Raw genomic sequence first — 19,948 nt, 5'->3', positions numbered from 1 at the left:
GTTTTGTCTTCCAGAGAAAAGGCTAGGGAAAGGTGTTTGGGTAAAAAAGGGAGCAGTGTGGCTTTGGAACCCTGACAGTTGCGATGAAAACCAGCTTAATGCACTGGAAGTTGCATTGATAGTTACATCGATAGCAAGTAAGAGAGAAATAAAATGTGAAGGTTACAACTCTGTTTTCTTGTTTAGCAAGGCTCACCAGGTCTTTTCTCCTTTCTTGTTTGATTTGGATTGCTTTAGAGGTTTGCAGAATGGGAAGGGTTCTCTGTGAAGGCAGCAGCAGTTCAGGTGCCCCACGTAGAAGAAAGCACTCTGTTCTTGTACTCTGGGAGAGCACAGGAGTTGGTCTGTGTGTACCTGAGAGACACCTGCAGCTTCAGGCACTGTGCTCTCTGGATATGTTTAAGATCTCAGCTTAGAGCTGAAGACCTCTGCATTCTTCTGGGATACTGGAATTAATCTTAAGGAAGTGTCTTGGTAAGGAACAAATGTGTCTCTTCTCTGCTATGTAGTTCTGTTCTAAAAGATTCCTGATGCAGTAAAGTTGCCTTTACTTAGCATCGCTGTTGCTAAATGTTAATGACTGCAGCATATGTAATTGGAGGAAGTTTTGCACAGGTGTGTTTAACAACTGCAGAGAAGCCATCCATGGATGAATGCATAGTGAGAGAGCACTGCAGTGTATTGAACCATGAAAAACTGTCAGTTAAGGCTTTGTTTGTGTGCTTTGGCTTTGGACTCAAGAACCTTTTCCATGTAATTCTTACAAGCACTTTCTTTGTAATGTTAATATTATTTGTGTGTACGTGATTCTTAGGTTTGTAAACAACAAAAAGATTAACGCCTTGCAATCCAGGAAATTGTAACCAGAGCATTAAAGTTGTAATTCAGACAAAGTGAAGCATTACATAAATACCACTGTCTTATTTTAATCAGTCTAGGTATCAGCTTTAGTTCAGCATTGTTCCTCTGTGTGTGTTGTTACCACAGCTCTGATTATTTGCATGGCAAATAAAACATAGCAGGAGCAAGTGTAAGAGTACTTTAGACATTTGTATATCCGATTAGGTTCATGACGGTGCATTCAGTGTGTTCTCTTAATTTGTGCTTCATTTGTGCACAAGTTATGCATCCACTTGAAGACAAGGGATAAAAATCAGACTGGTAGTTCTCACTGGTCTTCCATTCTTGTCTGCATCGCTGAACTCTGGGCCGCCTTTCTTTTGGTTTCTGTCGGTTCTCATTTCATATATTCTTTGAATTTCCTGCAGTATTTTTCTTTCCTTGTTAATACAGGTCCAGAAGTGAATTAAAAATCCAGTCATGTCTACACCACCGCCGTACTGAGTGTCTCTCATTGTGCTGGTGACATGCAGTAGTTATTAGGTAGCTGCCTTTGTCACTGCATCCCTCTCACATGACTTTGAAATCCCCTGGGCAGAGGCTGGACTGAAGTCCAGGCTCCAGCACGGTGGGTAAATATGATCATCAAAATAATCTTTGATATTAGAAGGTGGCTGCTGATGCGTTGTGCACTGAATGCTATGAGTTAGCTTCTGGTGATGCTGGAAGAGGGCTCAGCTGTACTGACTGCTTTCCTCAGATTTCTCTGCTGGTTTTATCCCAGTTACCACTTTTAAATGGATGAGGGCCAGAAACTTGCTTTCAAATAGATGGCTGGTTAAATTCTAAAATTAAATAATAATGCCTGGATTACCAGCGTAATGAAACAATCTTATGTCTGATAAATATAGTTTATAACTGTATGATTTACAGATGTAGTGAAATCTTAATAATGAGCATTCACTGTGATACTCTATTTCCAGGAAGAAAGAAATACTGAGTTAATTAAGGAAGGTGAATTCATTAATAGCAATAGTATAGTCATATTTCCTAAAAATATGGGTTAATCTCCATAGAATTTGGTGTAATGAAAAGAGCTTAGTAAATTAGACAAAGTAGCATAACCATTAAATAGACCATGTAAATGATACTGTATTTATTTAAAGTAGCAAATGAAGTGGCAGCGTGTATTCCAATGTTCTTGTCTCTTCCTCGACAAATTTTCCCTGATTGCCTTTCTCAGAGTCCATAATGGCTTCCAGTTGGCCTGTGTTGATGCACAGATAAATCTGACAGGTTTTTCTCATGTGGAGAAATTACTCTTTCCAAATAAACCACATCTGACTGCAGAACAGTTAGAGTACTGTCCATCTTGATAACGATAGCCATAAAAATGTGCATTTAACCATAGCAGCTGCCTTGGGATTAGTGGTTCTTGATCTTGTTGCAGCTGAATTCAGCAGCCAGCAGGTAGTTTCTCTCTATAAAATGTATCAAGATAAACCATGACAAGGAAGAGATGATGTGCTGCAGTTGTAGGATGCATTCTGTTGGCAGCTGTGTTTCAGCATGGAAAGCAAATGGGATCCTGGGCTCCATCAGAAGAGGGGTGGCGAGCAGGGACAGGGGGGTGATCGTCCCCCTCTACTCTGCTCTTGTGAGGCCCCATCTGCAGTGCTGTGTCCAGGTCTGGAGCCCTCAGTATAAGAAAGTCAGCTGTTGGAGAGGGTCCAGAGGGGAGCCACGAAGTTGATCAGGGGGCTGGATGTCAGGGGGAAGTTCTTTACAGAGAGAGTGGTGAGGTGCTGGAACAGCTGCCCAGAGAGGCTGTGGATGCCCCGTCCATCCCTGGAGGTGTTCAAGGCCAGGCTGGATGGGGCCCTGGGCAGCCTGGGCTGCTATGAAATGTGGAGGTTGGTGGCCCTGCATGTGGCAGGGGGTTGGAGATTCGTGATCCTTGAGGTCCCTTCCAACCCTGGCCATTCTGTGATCCTGTGTGATTCTGTTCCAACAGACCATTTGCCATGGGGTATAACATAGCAGCTTCTCACTTGGCTGAGCTAAGTTGAGGAACTTGGAGGCCCTGCTGTGGTTTAATCACCCAGTATCTCTTTGATGGCCTGTGCTAATCGATACTGGAGGCAGCATATTGAGCTGTATTGAAGGAATGTTTTTCTGCCTTTCAGTGCTGATAGTAAGGCAGGAGGGCAGGTAGAATGCTTCCAAACTGGACGCTCTCTGACAGTAACACTAGTTTGGTTGAATACCATTTCAGATTGAGTGCTGAATTTTGCATGATAAGTACTGAACAGTCGAAGACAGCTCTGCCATAACAGTACATATTATACCTGTGCACTGTTCTAAAAGAAAACAGGAAATTGTGCTTTCCATAACTGATTTCTTAGATCTGTACAAGTGATTCATTTTGCACAACTTTGCATATTCTTGAAGCGTGTGGAAAAACAAATACTGTAGTGGGATTTACAACGTGAAAGTATGCTCAAAAATATTACTTTTTCTTTTTAGAAGCATTTATAAGGTTTCAATTCTGAGTTATCTTCTGCATTTTGGAACAGGAAGAAAAAAAAAAAGTGTTAGAGGCTAGCAGTGAATGGAAAGAATGGGATCTGGAAATTATCTGTGAGGGAAAGAAATGAAACTAAAGATCTGGTGTTGTTCAGCTTAGAAAGAAAACTGAAGAGAGAGAATTAGCATAAAGTGCTTTTGCAGAGTGGATAAGGTGAATATAGAACCACATGTAGTTCATTCAGGTTGCATCAAGAGACATTCAGGTTATGCAGTAGGAAACCCACAATGGGGAAAATGGTGAATGACTGCAGTAAATTGCATTGGAGGTTGTATAATGCTAGGCCTTTGAAGTAGCTGAGACACCTGGTAGAATAAGTGTAAATACAGCAAGTTCTTTGTTGGAGCTGCTGAAAAAACATCTTGTGGGCATTGGGGAACAAATATTCCATAATTCAGATGAAGTGGTTTAATTTACAGAAAACAATGCAGTACTCTTAAACTGCTAGTAGAAACACATTTGTTCTGTTGTCTTTGAGAAGGCTCATCAGGTTGATAGTGCAAATACCAATGAAAATCTAGACTTAGGGGAATACACAAATAGCTCATGGTTTTTCTGAAAGCAGTATCTTGCTCAATTCATGGCATGAGGTGGGACAGGGTAGCAGAAAGTGTAAGGAGAGCAGTCAGGAATAAAGTCACTGGAAGAGAAACTATGTCCCTAGAATAAATTACTAGGGTGCATTGTATGAACTTGATGGATTACTGTTGTTCCTGGCATTGTAATTCAACTGTACATTGTACACCTGCAGTGGGATACTATTTTTAATATGTAATTTCTGAAAATACCACTTGAGAAGTGAAATAACACCTTTTTGCATGGCGTGTGAGAATGTGTGGTTATTTGTGTTATAGTATGCTATTAGAGATTAAAATACTGAGAGATGAGGACTTTCTGCTTGTTTTACAGATTTGCCTTCAATCAAATAGATGACCATGGGGGATATGAAGACCCCAGACTTTGACGATCTTCTTGCAGCCTTTGACATCCCAGACATGGTTGACCCAAAAGCAGCTATTGAATCTGGACATGATGACCATGAAAGCCAGATAAAACAAAATGCACACACAGATGAAGATTCTCATACGCCATCATCGTCTGACGTTGGTGTGAGTGTCATTGTGAAAAACGTACGTACTATTGATTCTTCTGAAGGAGTAGACAAGGATGGCCACCATTCCACAGGCAACGGCTTGCATAACGGCTTTCTAACATCCTCAGCTCTTGATAGTTACAGTAAAGATGAAGGAAAGTCATTTAAAGACGATGGGTCAGCTTCTGAGACAACACTGAAGGATTCGGCTTTTAACCAGTTTAGTCCAATTTCAAGTGCTGAAGAATTTGATGATGATGAAAAAATTGAGGTAGATGACCCTCCAGACAAAGAAGAGATGCGTGCAAATTTCAGAACAAATATCTTGACAGGTTCTGTATCTCAGCAGGAATATGACAAACTAAAAGCACTCGGGGGAGAGAATTTGATTAAATCTAGTATCTCAGTTTCAAGTAGTATAGATAAAAATAAAGTTTCTAAGCGGGAGACAGAGACAAACTCTGTGAATTTAAGTATTTATGAGCCTTTCAAAGCTCGCAAAGCAGAGGAGAAATTGCTAAAAGACAGTTCTGAGAAGCTTCTTGACAACAGAGTACTCGATGGAAAACTGAGTGCTGAAAAGAGTGAGACAAACCTTGCCAGCATTTCACAGTCCAAAGCAAAGTCATCAGCAAAGCTTTCTTCATGCATTGCTGCGATCGCAGCACTGAGCGCTAAAAAGGCAGCTACAGATACCTGTAAGGATTTACAGTCTAATTCCGGGGAGTCTTCTCCTTTGCCGAAAGATATGAGTGAAAGTCCCCGGACTACTGAAAAATCACCTGAGTCTCAGAGTCTTATTGATGGTGCTAAAAAGCCATCTGTTAAACCGCCTGATAGTCCCAGAAGTGTATCAAGTGAAAACAGTAGCAAAGGGTCTCCGTCTTCTCCTGCAGGGTCCACACCAGCAATTCCTAAAGTTCGCATAAAAACCATCAAGACTTCCTCCGGGGAGATCAAGAGAACTGTTACTCGAGTGTTGCCAGAAGTTGATTTGGACTCGAGTAAAAAAACAGAGCAGACTGCTTCTATGGTAACTTCTATGACGTCCCTCCTGTCCTCACCAACTTCTGCTGCTGTTCTTTCCTCTCCTCCCAGAGCTCCTCTCCAGTCCGCAGTCGTTACCAATGCAGTTGCATCTGCAGAACTCGCACCAAAGCAGGTCACTATCAAACCTGTGGCTACTGCCTTCCTCCCAGTTTCAGCAGTGAAAACAGCAGGTTCACAAGTTATTAATTTGAAGCTTGCTAACAACACTACAGTGAAAGCCACTGTAATATCTGCTGCTTCTGTGCAGAGTGCCAGTAGCGCCATTATAAAAGCTGCCAATGCCATACAGCAGCAGACTGTGGTGGTGCCAGCATCAAGCCTTGCGAGTGCTAAACTTGTGCCAAAGACAGTCCATCTTGCCAACCTTAATCTTCTGCCTCAGGGTGCTCAAACCACCTCTGAACTCCGACAAGTGCTAACGAAACCTCAGCAACAAATAAAGCAGGCAATAATTTCTGCAGCAGCCTCACAGCCTTCTAAAAAGGTGTCTCGAGTCCAGGTGGTGTCATCTCTACAGAGTTCTGTAGTGGAAGCGTTCAATAAGGTGCTGAGTAGTGTCAACCCTGTCCCAGTTTACATCCCCAACCTCAGTCCTCCTGCCAGTGCTGGAATAACGTTGCCCACACGAGGTTACAAGTGTCTGGAATGCGGTGACTCCTTCGCTCTTGAGAAGAGCCTGACCCAGCATTATGACAGGAGGAGCGTGCGAATTGAAGTGACTTGTAATCATTGTACAAAGAATTTAGTTTTCTACAACAAGTGTAGTCTTCTTTCCCATGCTCGTGGACACAAGGAAAAAGGAGTTGTAATGCAGTGTTCGCACCTGATTTTAAAACCAGTCCCAGCAGATCAAATGATAGCATCTCCTTCAAGCAATACTGCTACACCCATGCTTCAAAGCCCAGTGGGAGCTGGCTCACACGCTGTAACTAAGATACAGTCTGGCATAACGGGAACAGTCATATCAGCCCCAGCAAGTACACCCATCGTCCCAGCCATGCCGCTAGACGAAGATCCATCAAAACTCTGTAGGCATGGTCTAAAGTGTTTGGAGTGCAGTGAAGTTTTCCAAGATGAGACATCTCTTGCTACACATTTCCAGCAGGCTGCAGACACAAGTGGACAAGTAGAGTATCTCATGTTTAAATTCCAATGTTTCGCCTATAAGCCTAGGAGACTTTGGAAATGTTTTTCTTTCATTTAGATGTTAATGGTCTGAACTTCCATGATTAAAAACATAAACAACAGAAAACTTGCAAGCACTTTTATAGTGAATGTCAGCATTTTGAACTAAGAGATTATCTTAGAGTTTTTTTAGGCCCTGAAGTCTAATCCAGTATATATTTTCACTAAAATTTAGCATAAGCTTTGTTGCAGCTGAGTATTTAATGGTCTCTGAGATTCTTTTAATGATTATTGCTGTGCTTTGAAATGAGATTGTCTTGTGGAATCCACTTAATTGGCACCCTCATTAGCAGCACACCTATTTAATCTGAGTAGTAATTTTTAAGTGATTCATTCCTGATTTGTCTTTGGTTTTTATTATTTTCGTACAGCACTAGAAGTGAGTTTGGCATTCCTGTTACTTACAGGGGCAAACAGCTAATAAATGGCACATTGATTCTGCTGAAAAGATATGCGTGCTGGTGTCTTCAGGTCTTTTTTAACCAGAAAGTGGTGTTCACTAGCATGCATTTCTTGCTGTGTGACCATTTATTCACTTCTTTTGGCTTTCATTTCCTCTTACAATTACTATTGAACTTTTAAACTTACATTAGCAAAGAATTTCAAAATGGTTTATATGTGGCCTGATGTGAAAGGAACACATCATTCAATAAAAGTATTAATCAGTGTGCAGTGTATTTTATAACCCTGTAAGAATTCCGATCATTAATTAAATGGTGGTGTGCCAGTTAAAAGGAATTCTGGTTTATTTCAAAGCATTCAATTAATCTTGATGCAGCAGCTTGTTGCTGCACATTGGCAGGGACCTAAAAGGCTCTATCCCTGCTCAGACCAGTCAAGCCAAGAATGTTCTTGGAATCTCACAGCAGCATGCAGGATAGGGGTTTAAGTCCTTAAGTTAGGAAGGTAACTCTTCTGCCCATGCATGTTAATTTTATTTTCCATGATAAGTCCTTTAATTATCATTTGTTTTGTGGTAAGATCCAGTAGACCTCGGGAAACCCCTGTAGTGCTAGGTACTATGAAAACAAGGAATTAAGGCAGTCTGTAAGTGTAACAAACCAAATCAGTCAGTGTGAGACTGACAGATCCAGTGGGAGTAGGTCGGGAGGACGAGGCAAGAGTAAAATGGAAAAAAGAGCAACAAAGTTTAAATAATAAAAAGTTCTGTACTTTCTGTGGGACCTGTTTTGGTACAGTCAGGGACACATTTTTGTAGAAACACCTTTGGCCTTACTGCCTCTTCCCAGTGTTTTTTTGCCCCGTTGCTGCAGAGGAACAGAGGAAGGTTCATGGAGGTACGGGAGATAGCGTTGCCCACCAGTGTGTTTGTACCTCTTGTTGGAACTCAGTGTCTTATGAAGACTGAGGTATGATCAAGGCCTTGATTACTGCATAGTAGGGGCATGCATTGCCAGATTTCAGAACAGCAAGCACTTTTCTTGTCATTCCGTTCTAAAGAACACTGTTAATAAACATAGTTTTAAGAGTTTGTCAAACTATCTTCTTAAAAAAAAGTGAATTAAATATTTTTCTTAGTCATTTTGCTGTATCGACCAGCAGTTTTCGTTACATTTTTTAAGCTGTGTCTTATTGCATGCTGTGTGATGTAGCTGTACAGATACATCGTGGAAGCCATCCAGCTGAAGGGTTGCTTTAATGAGAGCAGTGCCTCCTGCTTTCTTGCCTTTTCATCCCCTCATCAGCTAGCATACGCATCTCTGCAAGAGCAGTGTTTGCTAAAGAAAGTCTTCGTATAGGTTTATGGTAAAAAATACGTTACCCCTCTAAAAGCTTGAAAAAGAAATGTTCTCATTTCTCTACGTGCTTGGCACTGAGTTTTTGTCGTGAAACACTGATAATTTGGGGGCAGGAAAACAAGAAAGCTAGATGAAGTATTTTTAACTAGGGAGGAAGGAAGATAAAAATGATTGGATTTTGCAGCTCATTGATGAGTTCTTAGTGCCCACCTACTCTTGAAATGGAAATTGCACAGTTTTATGTGTTAGATGAGTAAGTAGGAGGGAGCTGTTACATCTTTTTCATCTGTTATTATAAAGGTAGAGCGTTCAGTTTTGAATTAAAAAATAGTAAAACATCCTTCACGGTTAAAAAATCTTCCCTGTAACATTCTCTTTCTGTAATCCCTCACTTCTGTTAGTAATGCTGTTAAAAGGAATGAGACCACTCAGTGATGGCTGAGTGAAGCCCTCCCTAGCTTACTGAGGCAACAAAGCAGCAAGCCTGGTCTAATTCATGTTAATGCTGCTCTTATGTTCAGTGTGTGTGTTGTTCTCATCGATGCTGTATAGCTCATTTGTCTTCAAGAACTCATAGTTCTTGTCTATCTTTATTTTCCAATTCCACAGTTTTTTCTTCTAACTCTTTTTTTTTTTTCCCCTGAAACTTTGATTTCAAAAGCAGGCAGGTGATGGTTTTCAGAAACTGTTTTATTTTGGTATGGGTTGCAGTGAGAACTGGAATTTAATGCCACCTTAAGCCCAGAATAAAATGATAAGCAAAACTGAATTTCAGAATTTCACAGTAGATTCTTCTACTGTAATTGGTTTCAATTAAAAATGTTACTGTACTTTTCAAACTATCAAACCAGTAGCCCTAGCAAAAAGCATTACTGGCATTTTGTGTTGGTCTGAATTACTCATGTGGCAGATGAATCTTGCAGACTGCTTGTTGCAGAATCAGAATCTGGGATACCCTCATTCAGGGGTGGAGTGTTATATGGCTGTGAAGTAGTGTAGCATCCAGGTTTCTTTTTGTAGTGTTTTGGAAGGATTATGAAAACCGTTAAGGTGAGAAACTTTGCTTTGTTCTCCAACATTGCTTATTAATGCACTTATGACAAAAGGTACATTTTAGGAATAGTACTGGATATTAGTAAATGCAGCAAACGCATTAGTCAGGCTTTGGCCACCTGTGAGCCTGAGCTGAAAACAGAGTTGGCATCCCATGGCAGTTCTGTGCAGTGTCAGAAGGCAGGGGTCAGAGGCTCAGTTGCTCACTGAGGACAAACACTGCCATTTCAGTGGATATCTGTTTGTATTTGAGCACATTTTCAACCTTCCTGTTTCATAGAGGTTCTAATTAGAGTGACAGCAAGTAATGGCTGCAGATGATCCGTCTCAGACAAAGCTTTAGCAAGGATATCTACTAATTCTTTAGGCTGGTAGCAGTGCTGGTATCCAGCCTGAATTTGGAGAACAGTACATTTTCTTTGGTTAACTTCTTCTGTTTCAAGGTTTTGCATTTTGCCATCTTTTGTCAGGACATTTGAGAGCTGTGGATGGAGGCTGTTCAGACACACATTAAAGTGAACCATACAAAAGAACACATCTGCATCAGAGTGTGTGACCTCCAGATATTTCGTGTTAACATTTCTCCCTAAAATTAATGTTTAAAAAATAATTTACAACTATTTGTATGCAGCCTCAAAAAGGCATTTAGATGAAAAGAAAAAAAAAAGAGTTTGCAGGTCCCAGTACAAAAATACTCTTGTGCTTAGAATATCAGTAGCGTTGTCAGTATATAAGGCAGTTAAGGAATTACTTTAGACCTCAGGGTTAAACAGGATTCTGTTTGGAAGAAAAAATAATTGTACAGGTGTTGTGCTTTAGTCATTGCAGTTTGGATCTGTCTTGTTGACTAAATGAGAGCAGGTGACTTTTTTTGTTCTAGCAAAGTTGCCAATAGGCAGAACTCCATGAAACTTGTTTGTAGTGCTGTATGATTTCTTCTACAGCAGTAGCTTTGATTCTGCTGCTGTGTGCTCTGACTCTGACCATTTTTTAAGAGATTTAAAGGAGAAGGGAAAAAGGGTGTGACTCTTGGTGAAGCCCCAGTAAGTAACTGTTTTAACATGAGGAGAAGGATTTTCTTAATTATTTGAAGATTTATTTATTTATTAGCAAATCACTTTTAATACTACTCAGGAGATGTTGTTTTGTCTATACTCTTTCAAAACATACGCATCCATCTGCAAAACTCTTACGGATAACACTGCTAAAATATGCAAATCCTGTGTTCAAAAGTACCCATGCCATAGAGGAGTCTTAGTTTTGCTTCTAAATCTTCCTAAGTCGCTTGTGGGATTCGTAATTCCCAAGTCATAAGAAAAATTCATAAGAAATTATTTAAAGTCATAAGAAATATTAAACACTTTACAGAGTGAGGTCTTAGGAAATGAGGTTAAAATCATTGTCTGCAAAGACTTGTGCTGATGTTTCTGTTGGAGTCAGTGGAGCAATGTCCGTGATAAAAGTTAAGCTCCATACAGACTGTCAGACACTGCTTAGAGATGCAGAGATGTACTGCTGTAAATGGAACCTGTGGTGTTACAGGTTCTGTTCTTTGTGCCCTCCAGGGATGGGAAGCAACTGTGAGCAGGAGTGAATCCTGCTGGCAGCTGCACTGCATCGTTTGTGTTTAACGCCAGGAGTGGCACAAAGCACCCAAAGAATTCCAGCATTTCTGACTTGGCAAATGGTCTACACATTGTTGAAGATCTTTTAAAAAATTATTTCTGTGTAACAAAATGCAAGAAAAGATGTCGTATAGGAAGTAATGCCTGCACTTAGAAAGATGGCAAAGGCTTTGTAACTGTGTTAAATACCCGTAGTTTTAGATGCACAATAGTTTGATATTTTACAGTGCAGATGCTGGAGTTTAGACTGAGAAATGCATTTTAGAATTATCTGCAGGCTTTCTGATTGACACTACCCCATTTACTGGTATTGAGGATATTCCCAGTAGAACTCACTGGGAGCAGGGGTCAAAGGAAATGAGGATCATGTACTTGGTGGGTTTTTTTTTTTTTCCTATTTTATTCCCTGTTTGTGTTTTTTTTTTCTTTTCTTTTCTTTTTTAATTTCCGTGGTTAAAACCATTAGATTTGTTTCCCAAGCTTCACTTGAGCCCCTTGCATTAGTAAAGTAACCTTGTGAGGCACCTAAATTAAATGTGAGTAAACTACAATACATCTTCTATGGTCAGTGATGGATGAAGGAGCTTTGTTGTGTCAGAATCTGTGCCAGAATGTCAGTATATGTGGTGCCAGGAAGGCCCACCTCAGCCCTGCACGGTTGGTCAGTAGAGTCTGAATTTTGACCTTGCCTACTTCTTTTGGCTCACATGACAGTCGTAACATTTAACCTTTTATTTACATTACAGTGTTTGACACGAGAAATTCTGTATAGCTGAACCCAACCTTTTGTTTCATCTATTTTGGTTTATCGTTTAGAAGACATGCAATATCTGCCAGATGCTGCTTCCTAACCAGTGCAGTTTTGCATCACACCAGAGAATTCATCAGCATAAATCTCCATACACGTGTCCTGAATGTGGAGCAATCTGCAGATCTGTCCACTTCCAGACTCATGTCACTAAGAACTGCCTGCATTATACTCGAAGAGTTGGTTTTCGGTCAGTATTATGATTATTTTCGTTGTCAATTTATATGTAATTTATGCTTTCAAAAGTAATTTTTCCATTTTCATAAGCATTGTTTGTAGAAGAGAGCTTCTTGGGTATAAGGTTGTCATGGCAACAATTCTATTAGTACTACAATTTTTTTAGTAAATAGTGCATTAGAACACAGCTTTGTTTTGAGCATCCGCTCTTGTATGTTATTAAATCAGAATATTAGCTAATCTCATCCAGCCATAAAATGTCAGATTCAGGGCTTCACAGTTTCTAAGGTCTAGAAAATTCAGATGTATTTTCTTAATTTCAGGTTCACAACAGGCTTCTTGATTTTTTTTTTTCCAGAACATTGAATTTTAGACTGTTCTTTCTGGTAGAATAATCATTTTCTTATCTTCTACCAGAATTTATTGTCAGGCTGTGGGCAGGCATACTGCACCTGCCTGGTAGCATAGCTAGAACAGCTTTGTCAAGTCCTTTTTAATCTATTTGCTGTGGAAAGGGAAGGTTACTCCACTTTACACCACTTGAAGATTATATTTCTCACCCCAGCAGCCTGCTCTTCTGGTTCCTCATCGTTACTCTTCAGTCTTCCTTCTGTTCTTTTGTTTTCCTGTAACAACACTCACTGAGTGAACAGGGACCAGAGGTGTTTCATGGCAGTGCTAAGTTTCAAAAGGCTTAAGAGCTGGGGAAAGCTACTGAAAGCTACAATGGGGAAATCCGGGAAGGCTACTGGCTGGCTGGCAGGCAGCACAGCGAGGGATGGAGCAGCCCACAGTCCTCAGGTGTCCCTGCTCCATCCTGTCTGACCACAGAACAGTGAGCTAGAATCCCATTGGGCAGGCAGCCTCTGCTCCTCGTGGAACCCAGTTCCTTTGCTGGGACACCTTTTGCTCGGGAAGGAAGCACTTTGCTTGCATCAGGCCAGATGCAAAGTCAGTTCTCAGTCCGAATCCATGCCTGACACGACTCTCAGCTCATGTGTCTTTGGATTGCTCTATTCTTGTCTCCCAAGCATAGCAGTCTTTTTATTACATATTTTTTACATCTACCTTCTCCCGTCTCCTCCTCTTTCCCCTCACCTGTCTCTTGGCATCATCTTTAGGGACTGATGGCCTGCACCAGCAGCACCAGGAAGTCTGTGAGTCCTTCATGGTGAATCACAGCAAGGTTACTGAACTTCTCAAGATTTACCATTAATATTTCATTTCACACTAAGTCAGAATTTCATTATTTGAGGACACCAAACCAAAAATGCCCAGGCAAGGAGAAGCAAAATCCAGGAGAGCGTAAGGCCTTCCTTGCTGTGCTCCCTGCTGCCAGGGCCTCTCACTGGGGAAACAAAGCCTGTCCTGCATTTCCATAGGATCTGTGAAGCAGCTGAACATCTCAGCCTTAAGCTGAATTGCATCCTTGCATGCTGACAACAAAGGTGACCCAGCATTCCAGGAAAGGAAGGTTTAGGCCTTAGGAGCTGCTTTGCTATACAACAGCGGATGCTGAAGACTGTTTACAACTTCACATCATGGAGAATAACAGGCAGACAGTGGGGGCAGGGAGGGATGAGATGGGACCAGCACTGCTGAGGGACACTGCAGCAGGCAGTGGGGACTTGCTGAAAGGAGTGGGTCACGAAGGACAGAGCAGAGCTGACAGACTGGGAGAGCGGTTTACTTTATTAAATGCCCAGGAATTGGAGCCCAAGTGGATGTAAACTGAACTAGTAGTATTAGGAAGGTGTATCAAGTGCTTAAAAAGGAAAGGATGATATTTCATAGCATTTAAAGCGGGACATTTGAAAAGAAGAACAAGTATTGAGAGCAGTTTTTTGCTATTTCCTGCTTTATGGCTATCATCAAAACTGATGGAAAGTTATGTAATGTTTACACAAAAATGATACTGCCGTGGTAGGTGCAAAAATTATTATTTTGGCAGTCTCCTAGGTTTAAATTGTGAAACTCTTACTGCAAAGTACTGATCAGTAAGGAATGGGGTGGTTTGAGAGATAGTGTTGTCTCTGTTTATTGCAGCATATCCTTGGACATAGTGCATGTCCACAAAGTGCATGAAACTAAAAGGGGCCGTTGTGTGTGGGAATGCTCATGTGCTGATTTTAATCCCATTGTTTAATCATTTTGTTTTAGAATAGATGCGGAAAGGTCACAAATTTTCGGCATTGCAAAAGTATGTTTTTTGAAAAATACTTTCAGAATTCCAATCCGATATGTTGTTGTGATTGTTGAGATTCAGTTTAGTTGCCCTGAATTTAAATTTACTCTTTTTTTTTTTTAATCCAAGAGTTGATTTAATTATCAGTTCAGAAAATCATTACGGTTATGTCTTCATTAAATCTAAACGGGGAAAATGGTCTAAATGTTTTGCTTACTGGTTTTCCATTTTGGTGGTAGCGGTGTACATTGCACAATCCACTGCATGTGAAAAAAAAAAAAAAAACGCATTTTGTAAAAACCTTACAGATTTGCAGAGGTTTTAAGCATTCTTTTTACAATCAACAGAATACCTCTCTGTTCACCCTTCTGTCTATCCTGTTGTGATCCCGTAAAATGTTCTGAATTCATATCTCTTAGATCTACAAAGTTAAATTTGGGAAAGTTCTTTTTTTTTTTTCCTCTTTTTTTGATACGCAGATCTCTGCTTATATTGATTCCTACTCTGTCGTTTATACTTTTGAATTGACAGAATAATGTAGTTTTATCTGGTTGTGGATATATGCTTACCTCTCCCACTTGCTTGAAAACCAGTGTTGATTCGTTGTCTTGCTTTTTTCTAGGCTGAACTGACTCTTCTCCACTCTTTTTGCAGCTGCGTGCATTGCAATGTTGTGTACTCTGATGTGGCGGCACTCAAGTCTCACATTCAAGGTTCTCATTGTGAAGTCTTTTACAAATGTCCTATCTGTCCCATGGCATTCAAATCTGCTCCCAGCACACATTCCCATGCCTATACACAACACCCGGGTATCAAGATAGGCGAACCAAAGTAAGCAAAATTAATCTTTTACTGTACTTGCCTGCATTTTAATAACTTGTGGAATTGCATTCTGTCTTGTGCTTACAGCATTAAGTTTGTCATTTGTTGGTAATGTGTGGTGTTCTTGTGATATTTTTATGAGTTTTTAGCTAGGAATTTGGCAGAAGTTAACTTTCCATTCACAACAGCAATACCAGTTCTTTAAGCACAGCGCTAAGGAAAGTAATACAATAAAAGAGGAGAATTAGGTCAGATGAGAGAGAGAAGTTCTTTACTCAGGGAGTGGTGCCCAGAGATGGGTAATCCATCCCTGGAGGTGCTTGAGGCCGTGGATGAGCCCTGGGCAGCCTGAGCTGGGGTTCAGCCAGCCCATGGCAGGGGTTGGAGGGCTGTAAGATCTTTTCCAACTCAGCCATGCTGTGATCCTGCTGTGAACTGCAGAAGTAATTCAGACATCTTGCTAGTGTGTTGCTGATCCTTGGTTTTATAGTCTGGTTATATGCATTTTTACTACAAGCTAAGAAAATGTGATTCCAAAGAGATCTGCTAAGGCTCATTGGCACTTTTGTAGTGGTTTTTACAGCATCTGGTTGAAAAGTTCAGATTATTTACGTTTTTTCTATCATGCTTACAGACAGCAGTCCGGTAGGTGGGTTCGGAAGGTTGGTTCCTTCAGTGCCAGCAGTGCTCAGGGGTTGGGGTGTATGCTGGTGGGGTTACCTCCAGCAGAGCTGCAGGGTTCCTCAGGGCAGGCAGAGCTGTGGATGGGCAGTGCTTTCCTTGGGCTACACAGTGCTTCGTGCAAGCTGCAAGCACTGGGTTTTAACTCTGCTATGGCTGTCGTGTGTGTCAAGCCTAAGCTGATAGGTGAAAACTGCTGGCTGTGTGCCTTGCCCAGAGTTGCCCTCCAGTTCAGAATAAAAACATGCACAGAGCTGTACTGTGTAAGCTTTTTGTGACACATGAGCTTTCTTTTCTGCATTGAGGTTGAACTGTTTCCATTCTGCAGCTGGGGAGGTTGCACATGACATCAGTGAGCACTTTACAGAAGGCAGCCAGGGGCATTATTAGGAAGTGAGAATCAGATCCCAGTTGTACAGATGTTGAATATTCAGTTGGTGGGAGCTGCAGGTGCAGCACGCCTGAAATTCAGAGTCTGTGCTGCACTGACCTCAGCCCCATGCTTGCAGTCACAGCCTGTCTTCTGCCTTCCTCTTCTGCTGGTACGAGTGCTGTGCTGAGGGTGAATGCCCTGCTATGTAACTCCATTGTGTTTCTCTGAGGGGCTTAGAGCACACTGTGAGCACTGCAGAACCTTGTCACAAACAGCAGGCTCGGGAAAATAGAAAGCAGGTGGGAGAAACAGTGCATTGTGCATTGTAATAATTGGATTTCACAGGAATCCTTCTTTTCCTCCTAGCCTATGAGGAGGAAATTTTTTTTATTTATTTGGCAAAATAGCGCAAAATTTCTGCATCTGACACTAAATTAAGACAATCACACCAGTGGCAAGTGACACCGTGTTTTAACTCAAAGGAAAATCTTCAGTGAGAGGCTCTGAAATACCAACACTTAACCTAAAACTTGTTTGGGGTTCTCTTGATTTTCATTAGAGAGCACAAAAGGACTGAAATCACCAACAGAGTGAGGTATTCCCCGGGTGAAAAGTACAGAAGATTTTCTGACCTGTGCTCAGATCTTTCGAGCTGCTTCTCATTAATCTGGTGAATTAAGTACTTTGAATTAGTTTCCTTTCCATGTGAAAGTGGTGTTGTTGTGAAATCAGCCAGTTTTATCACAATGCTGTAGCGCTTTCCCAATCCCTGCAGTATCTGGAGTTCCATGCTCCATCATTGCAGGTGTCTGTAGGAGTGCAGTCTCAGCTCTGTGCTCAGGATGCCTGTGTTGATTACTGCCTGACTTAATAAGGACTGTTTTGCCTATTGCGACCTGTGGTTTTCCTCAGGATTAACTAAAAGTATTTGTGCTGCTGACTATCAATTGAAAAGGGGAGTTATTATTAATTGGCTCCTGAGGATAGTTCTTGGCCAAGTGACATCAAGTGTTCCTAGCACAAATTCCCATTTATCTGTAGTGTTGAGTGTTGTATAAGAAGAAATACATCCACATTTGACGAATATGCCATATTTAAAAAAAAAAAAAATTATCTGCAGTAATTCTCAAATGGTTGAAATTTTAATATAGAGCATTTAATATAGAGCAAGGAATGGCTTTCAGCCCTGACAGCTCTCTTGTAGCACACCTGAGATGCTTTTATGTACGGCCAAGGATTACATGTGGTTTTATTTTTTCAGTAGACTGAGAGCAGCATTCAGGTGTTTTCCTTGGCTGATCTCTTTTTTAATCCTGGAAGAACTTACAAAGCCAGATTATGAATATATACTGTACTCCTAGTACAAAGTGCATCATCCCACAAGTACTGTTTTTTTTTTTAGTGAGGGAAAGGGACAAGTTGACAGACATGTCAGATTGCTTATCAGATGGACGTTCTCCTGTCTGCAGCAGCTGTGTCAGTGAGTGCTGTGTGGCTCAGGGCAGTGGTCATTCAGGGCTGTGCAGCAGCAGCTCGGGTGCCTCTGGTGTTTGCAGGCTGTGAGCAGTCAGCTCTGACATTGCTGGCAGAGATGCAGACAGCACTGTAAGAGACAGCTCCTAAGGGACAGAAGAAAAGCGTCTGACACCCCAGACTTAGGGAATGTGTGCAGTTGGTACCAGCCCTGTGCACGTTCACCAGATTTGCTACAGAACTGCAGTACTTCCCAGCTAGCAGTAAAAGCACTGCCTCCAGTTGCCTTGAGTTGCTGTGCTGGGGTAGAGTGTGCATGGATGCTCAGCAGCTGTGTACAGCAGCCAAGAGAGGGGATCCACTGCACAGTGAGTGCTTTGTCTCTTAGAGCTCAACAGTGCATCCTGCACAGCAGTGGTTGCAATAGCATTGTGCCTGGACAGGGTTCTCTTCCTGCATCCATGGCAGCTGAGCTGCTGGGCAGTGATCAATCCGCTTCCCAGGAGTGATCTCTTGGGTTCTCAGTTGAAACTGTTAGTAGGATATGTGGGATCTTGTTAACACCTTTCTTACAGGACTCATCTAAGCAATCAGGATTTTGAGGAGTAGACATCAGCAGTAGAGTGGCAGACTGGAATACAGATCCTGAATGATGTCTGAGGAGCATTTGTGCCCAGCAGTGCAGAGCAGGTGGAGCCAGCAGTGCAGCTCTCTGCTGCGGAAAGCAGTGCAGTACAAGAGGGGATGCAGTGCACGTAGCAGATCTCATAGCACATGGGAGAAGCAGAGGAAGAAAAACACAGCCACAAGGAAGAGATCACTTGATAGAGCGCAGAAATATTTTTTTTCACAGGTTCATGTAAATAACTGTAATGTTTTTCATTATTTCCAATATCTGGACTCACTGAACGGATGGGACTTTGAAACCATGTCCTTGTCACCTCAGAGCACAGTGCAGAGTGGTCTTTAGAGCTCTTTCAGACAGCGTGCTGTTGGAGAAAACTGCTTGGAGGGAAATGGGAAGGACTTTGGGTAATTTATGTGGGTAACAAGAAAATGTAGTGTGCTAACAAGGTTTGTGGTTGGTGTTTTTTTAATGGAAAGTCACTCTCTAGGACAGAGATCAGTGTCAGGCAGGTGGGGCTGGCAAGGCTGCAGCACTAAGCTGCTGCTCCTGGCTTTCCCTTGTTTTATCTGCAGTTTCTCAGATGTGCCACAATGGATGGTCAGTGGATTACGCTTATTTCTTATCTGACCATCTGTAGCAAATTTCTGTATTACTTTTATTTCATTTATTTTCTAAACCAAAAGCTGATATGCCTTGAGGGAGGAAGTTGCAGTTTTGCTGGTGTCTGTGCATTGCATTCATAGATAGGTTCTTAATGGCTTGTAATGGCAAACCAGGGAACTGTCACCGTGGGAGGTTCCAGTGTCAGAGCATTAACAGGTTCCAGACCTGGCACTCAGGACTCTCAAAGCCATACACATTGGTAAAAATAAGTGTATCTTAGAGTACATTACTGGTTATGGTCATATCAGTGACTCCCTGAAAACGAATTGCTTTTGCAACCTGAAAGAGGTATATTCTTTGTCCTTTAGTTATTGCATGACTTCAGGAACTGAAGAGTATCATAAGCAGAAGTTGATGTTACATATGTAACTGGCATATGCTATTGTTTTCTGGCTTAATAGTTTTTTGTGTTTTTTTTTTTTTTTTTCTATTTTTCTGCCTTTTCTCCTGCTGCTTTATTTTGGTTTTGGAGGTTGTTTTGAATTAGTTGCAATTTACCTTTGTTCAGGCAGTGTGCAATGATTGCTTAAACGTGTCAGATCTTGTCTCTGCTGAGAAAAAAGTTAACGTTATGATTCCTGTGGGTAGATCATCAACATGACTGACACTGTTTATTGTACTTCTGTTTTTAGAATAATATATAAATGCTCTATGTGTGACACTGTGTTTACTCTACAACCTTTGCTCTATCGCCACTTTGATCAGCACATTGAAAACCAGAAGGTGTCTGTTTTCAAGTGTCCAGACTGTTCTCTTCTGTATGCACAGAAACAGCTTATGATGGATCATATCAAGGTGTGTAGGCATCTCTTGTTTTATTCTTAGATACTATTTGTCATGCAGTATATCATTTGGGAAAATACTGTTGAAAGGCTCACAATTCCAAGAAGGCTTCTAGAAGAAATGTTAGTGGTTCTCAAAGAGTAATCTGTGAGTAACAATCAC

The 19,948-nt window shown here is 41.3% G+C and overlaps 1 protein-coding gene across 7 annotated transcripts in view; it reads left to right on the top strand.

Moving 5' to 3' along the window:
* Window positions 1–19,948, top strand: part of ZNF532 (zinc finger protein 532) — a 41,095-nt gene that overhangs the window by 8,496 nt on the left and 12,651 nt on the right. For all 7 annotated transcript variants that reach the window (XM_090130678.1, XM_090130675.1, XM_090130672.1 and 4 more), the window contains exons 3-6: window positions 4,337–6,696; window positions 12,010–12,191; window positions 15,018–15,194; window positions 19,636–19,798. In XM_090130678.1, coding sequence (XP_089986804.1) covers window positions 4,357–6,696; window positions 12,010–12,191; window positions 15,018–15,194; window positions 19,636–19,798 — 2,862 coding nt within the window. In that variant the 5' untranslated portion in view covers window positions 4,337–4,356. The remainder of the gene's footprint in view (window positions 1–4,336; window positions 6,697–12,009; window positions 12,192–15,017; window positions 15,195–19,635; window positions 19,799–19,948) is intronic.

This window comes from Phasianus colchicus, chromosome Z (assembly GCF_987193195.1).
Source record: "Phasianus colchicus chromosome Z, bPhaCol1.hap1.1, whole genome shotgun sequence".
Lineage (NCBI taxonomy): Eukaryota > Metazoa > Chordata > Aves > Galliformes > Phasianidae > Phasianus > Phasianus colchicus.
This window is presented reverse-complemented; position numbering and strand designations above follow the sequence as displayed.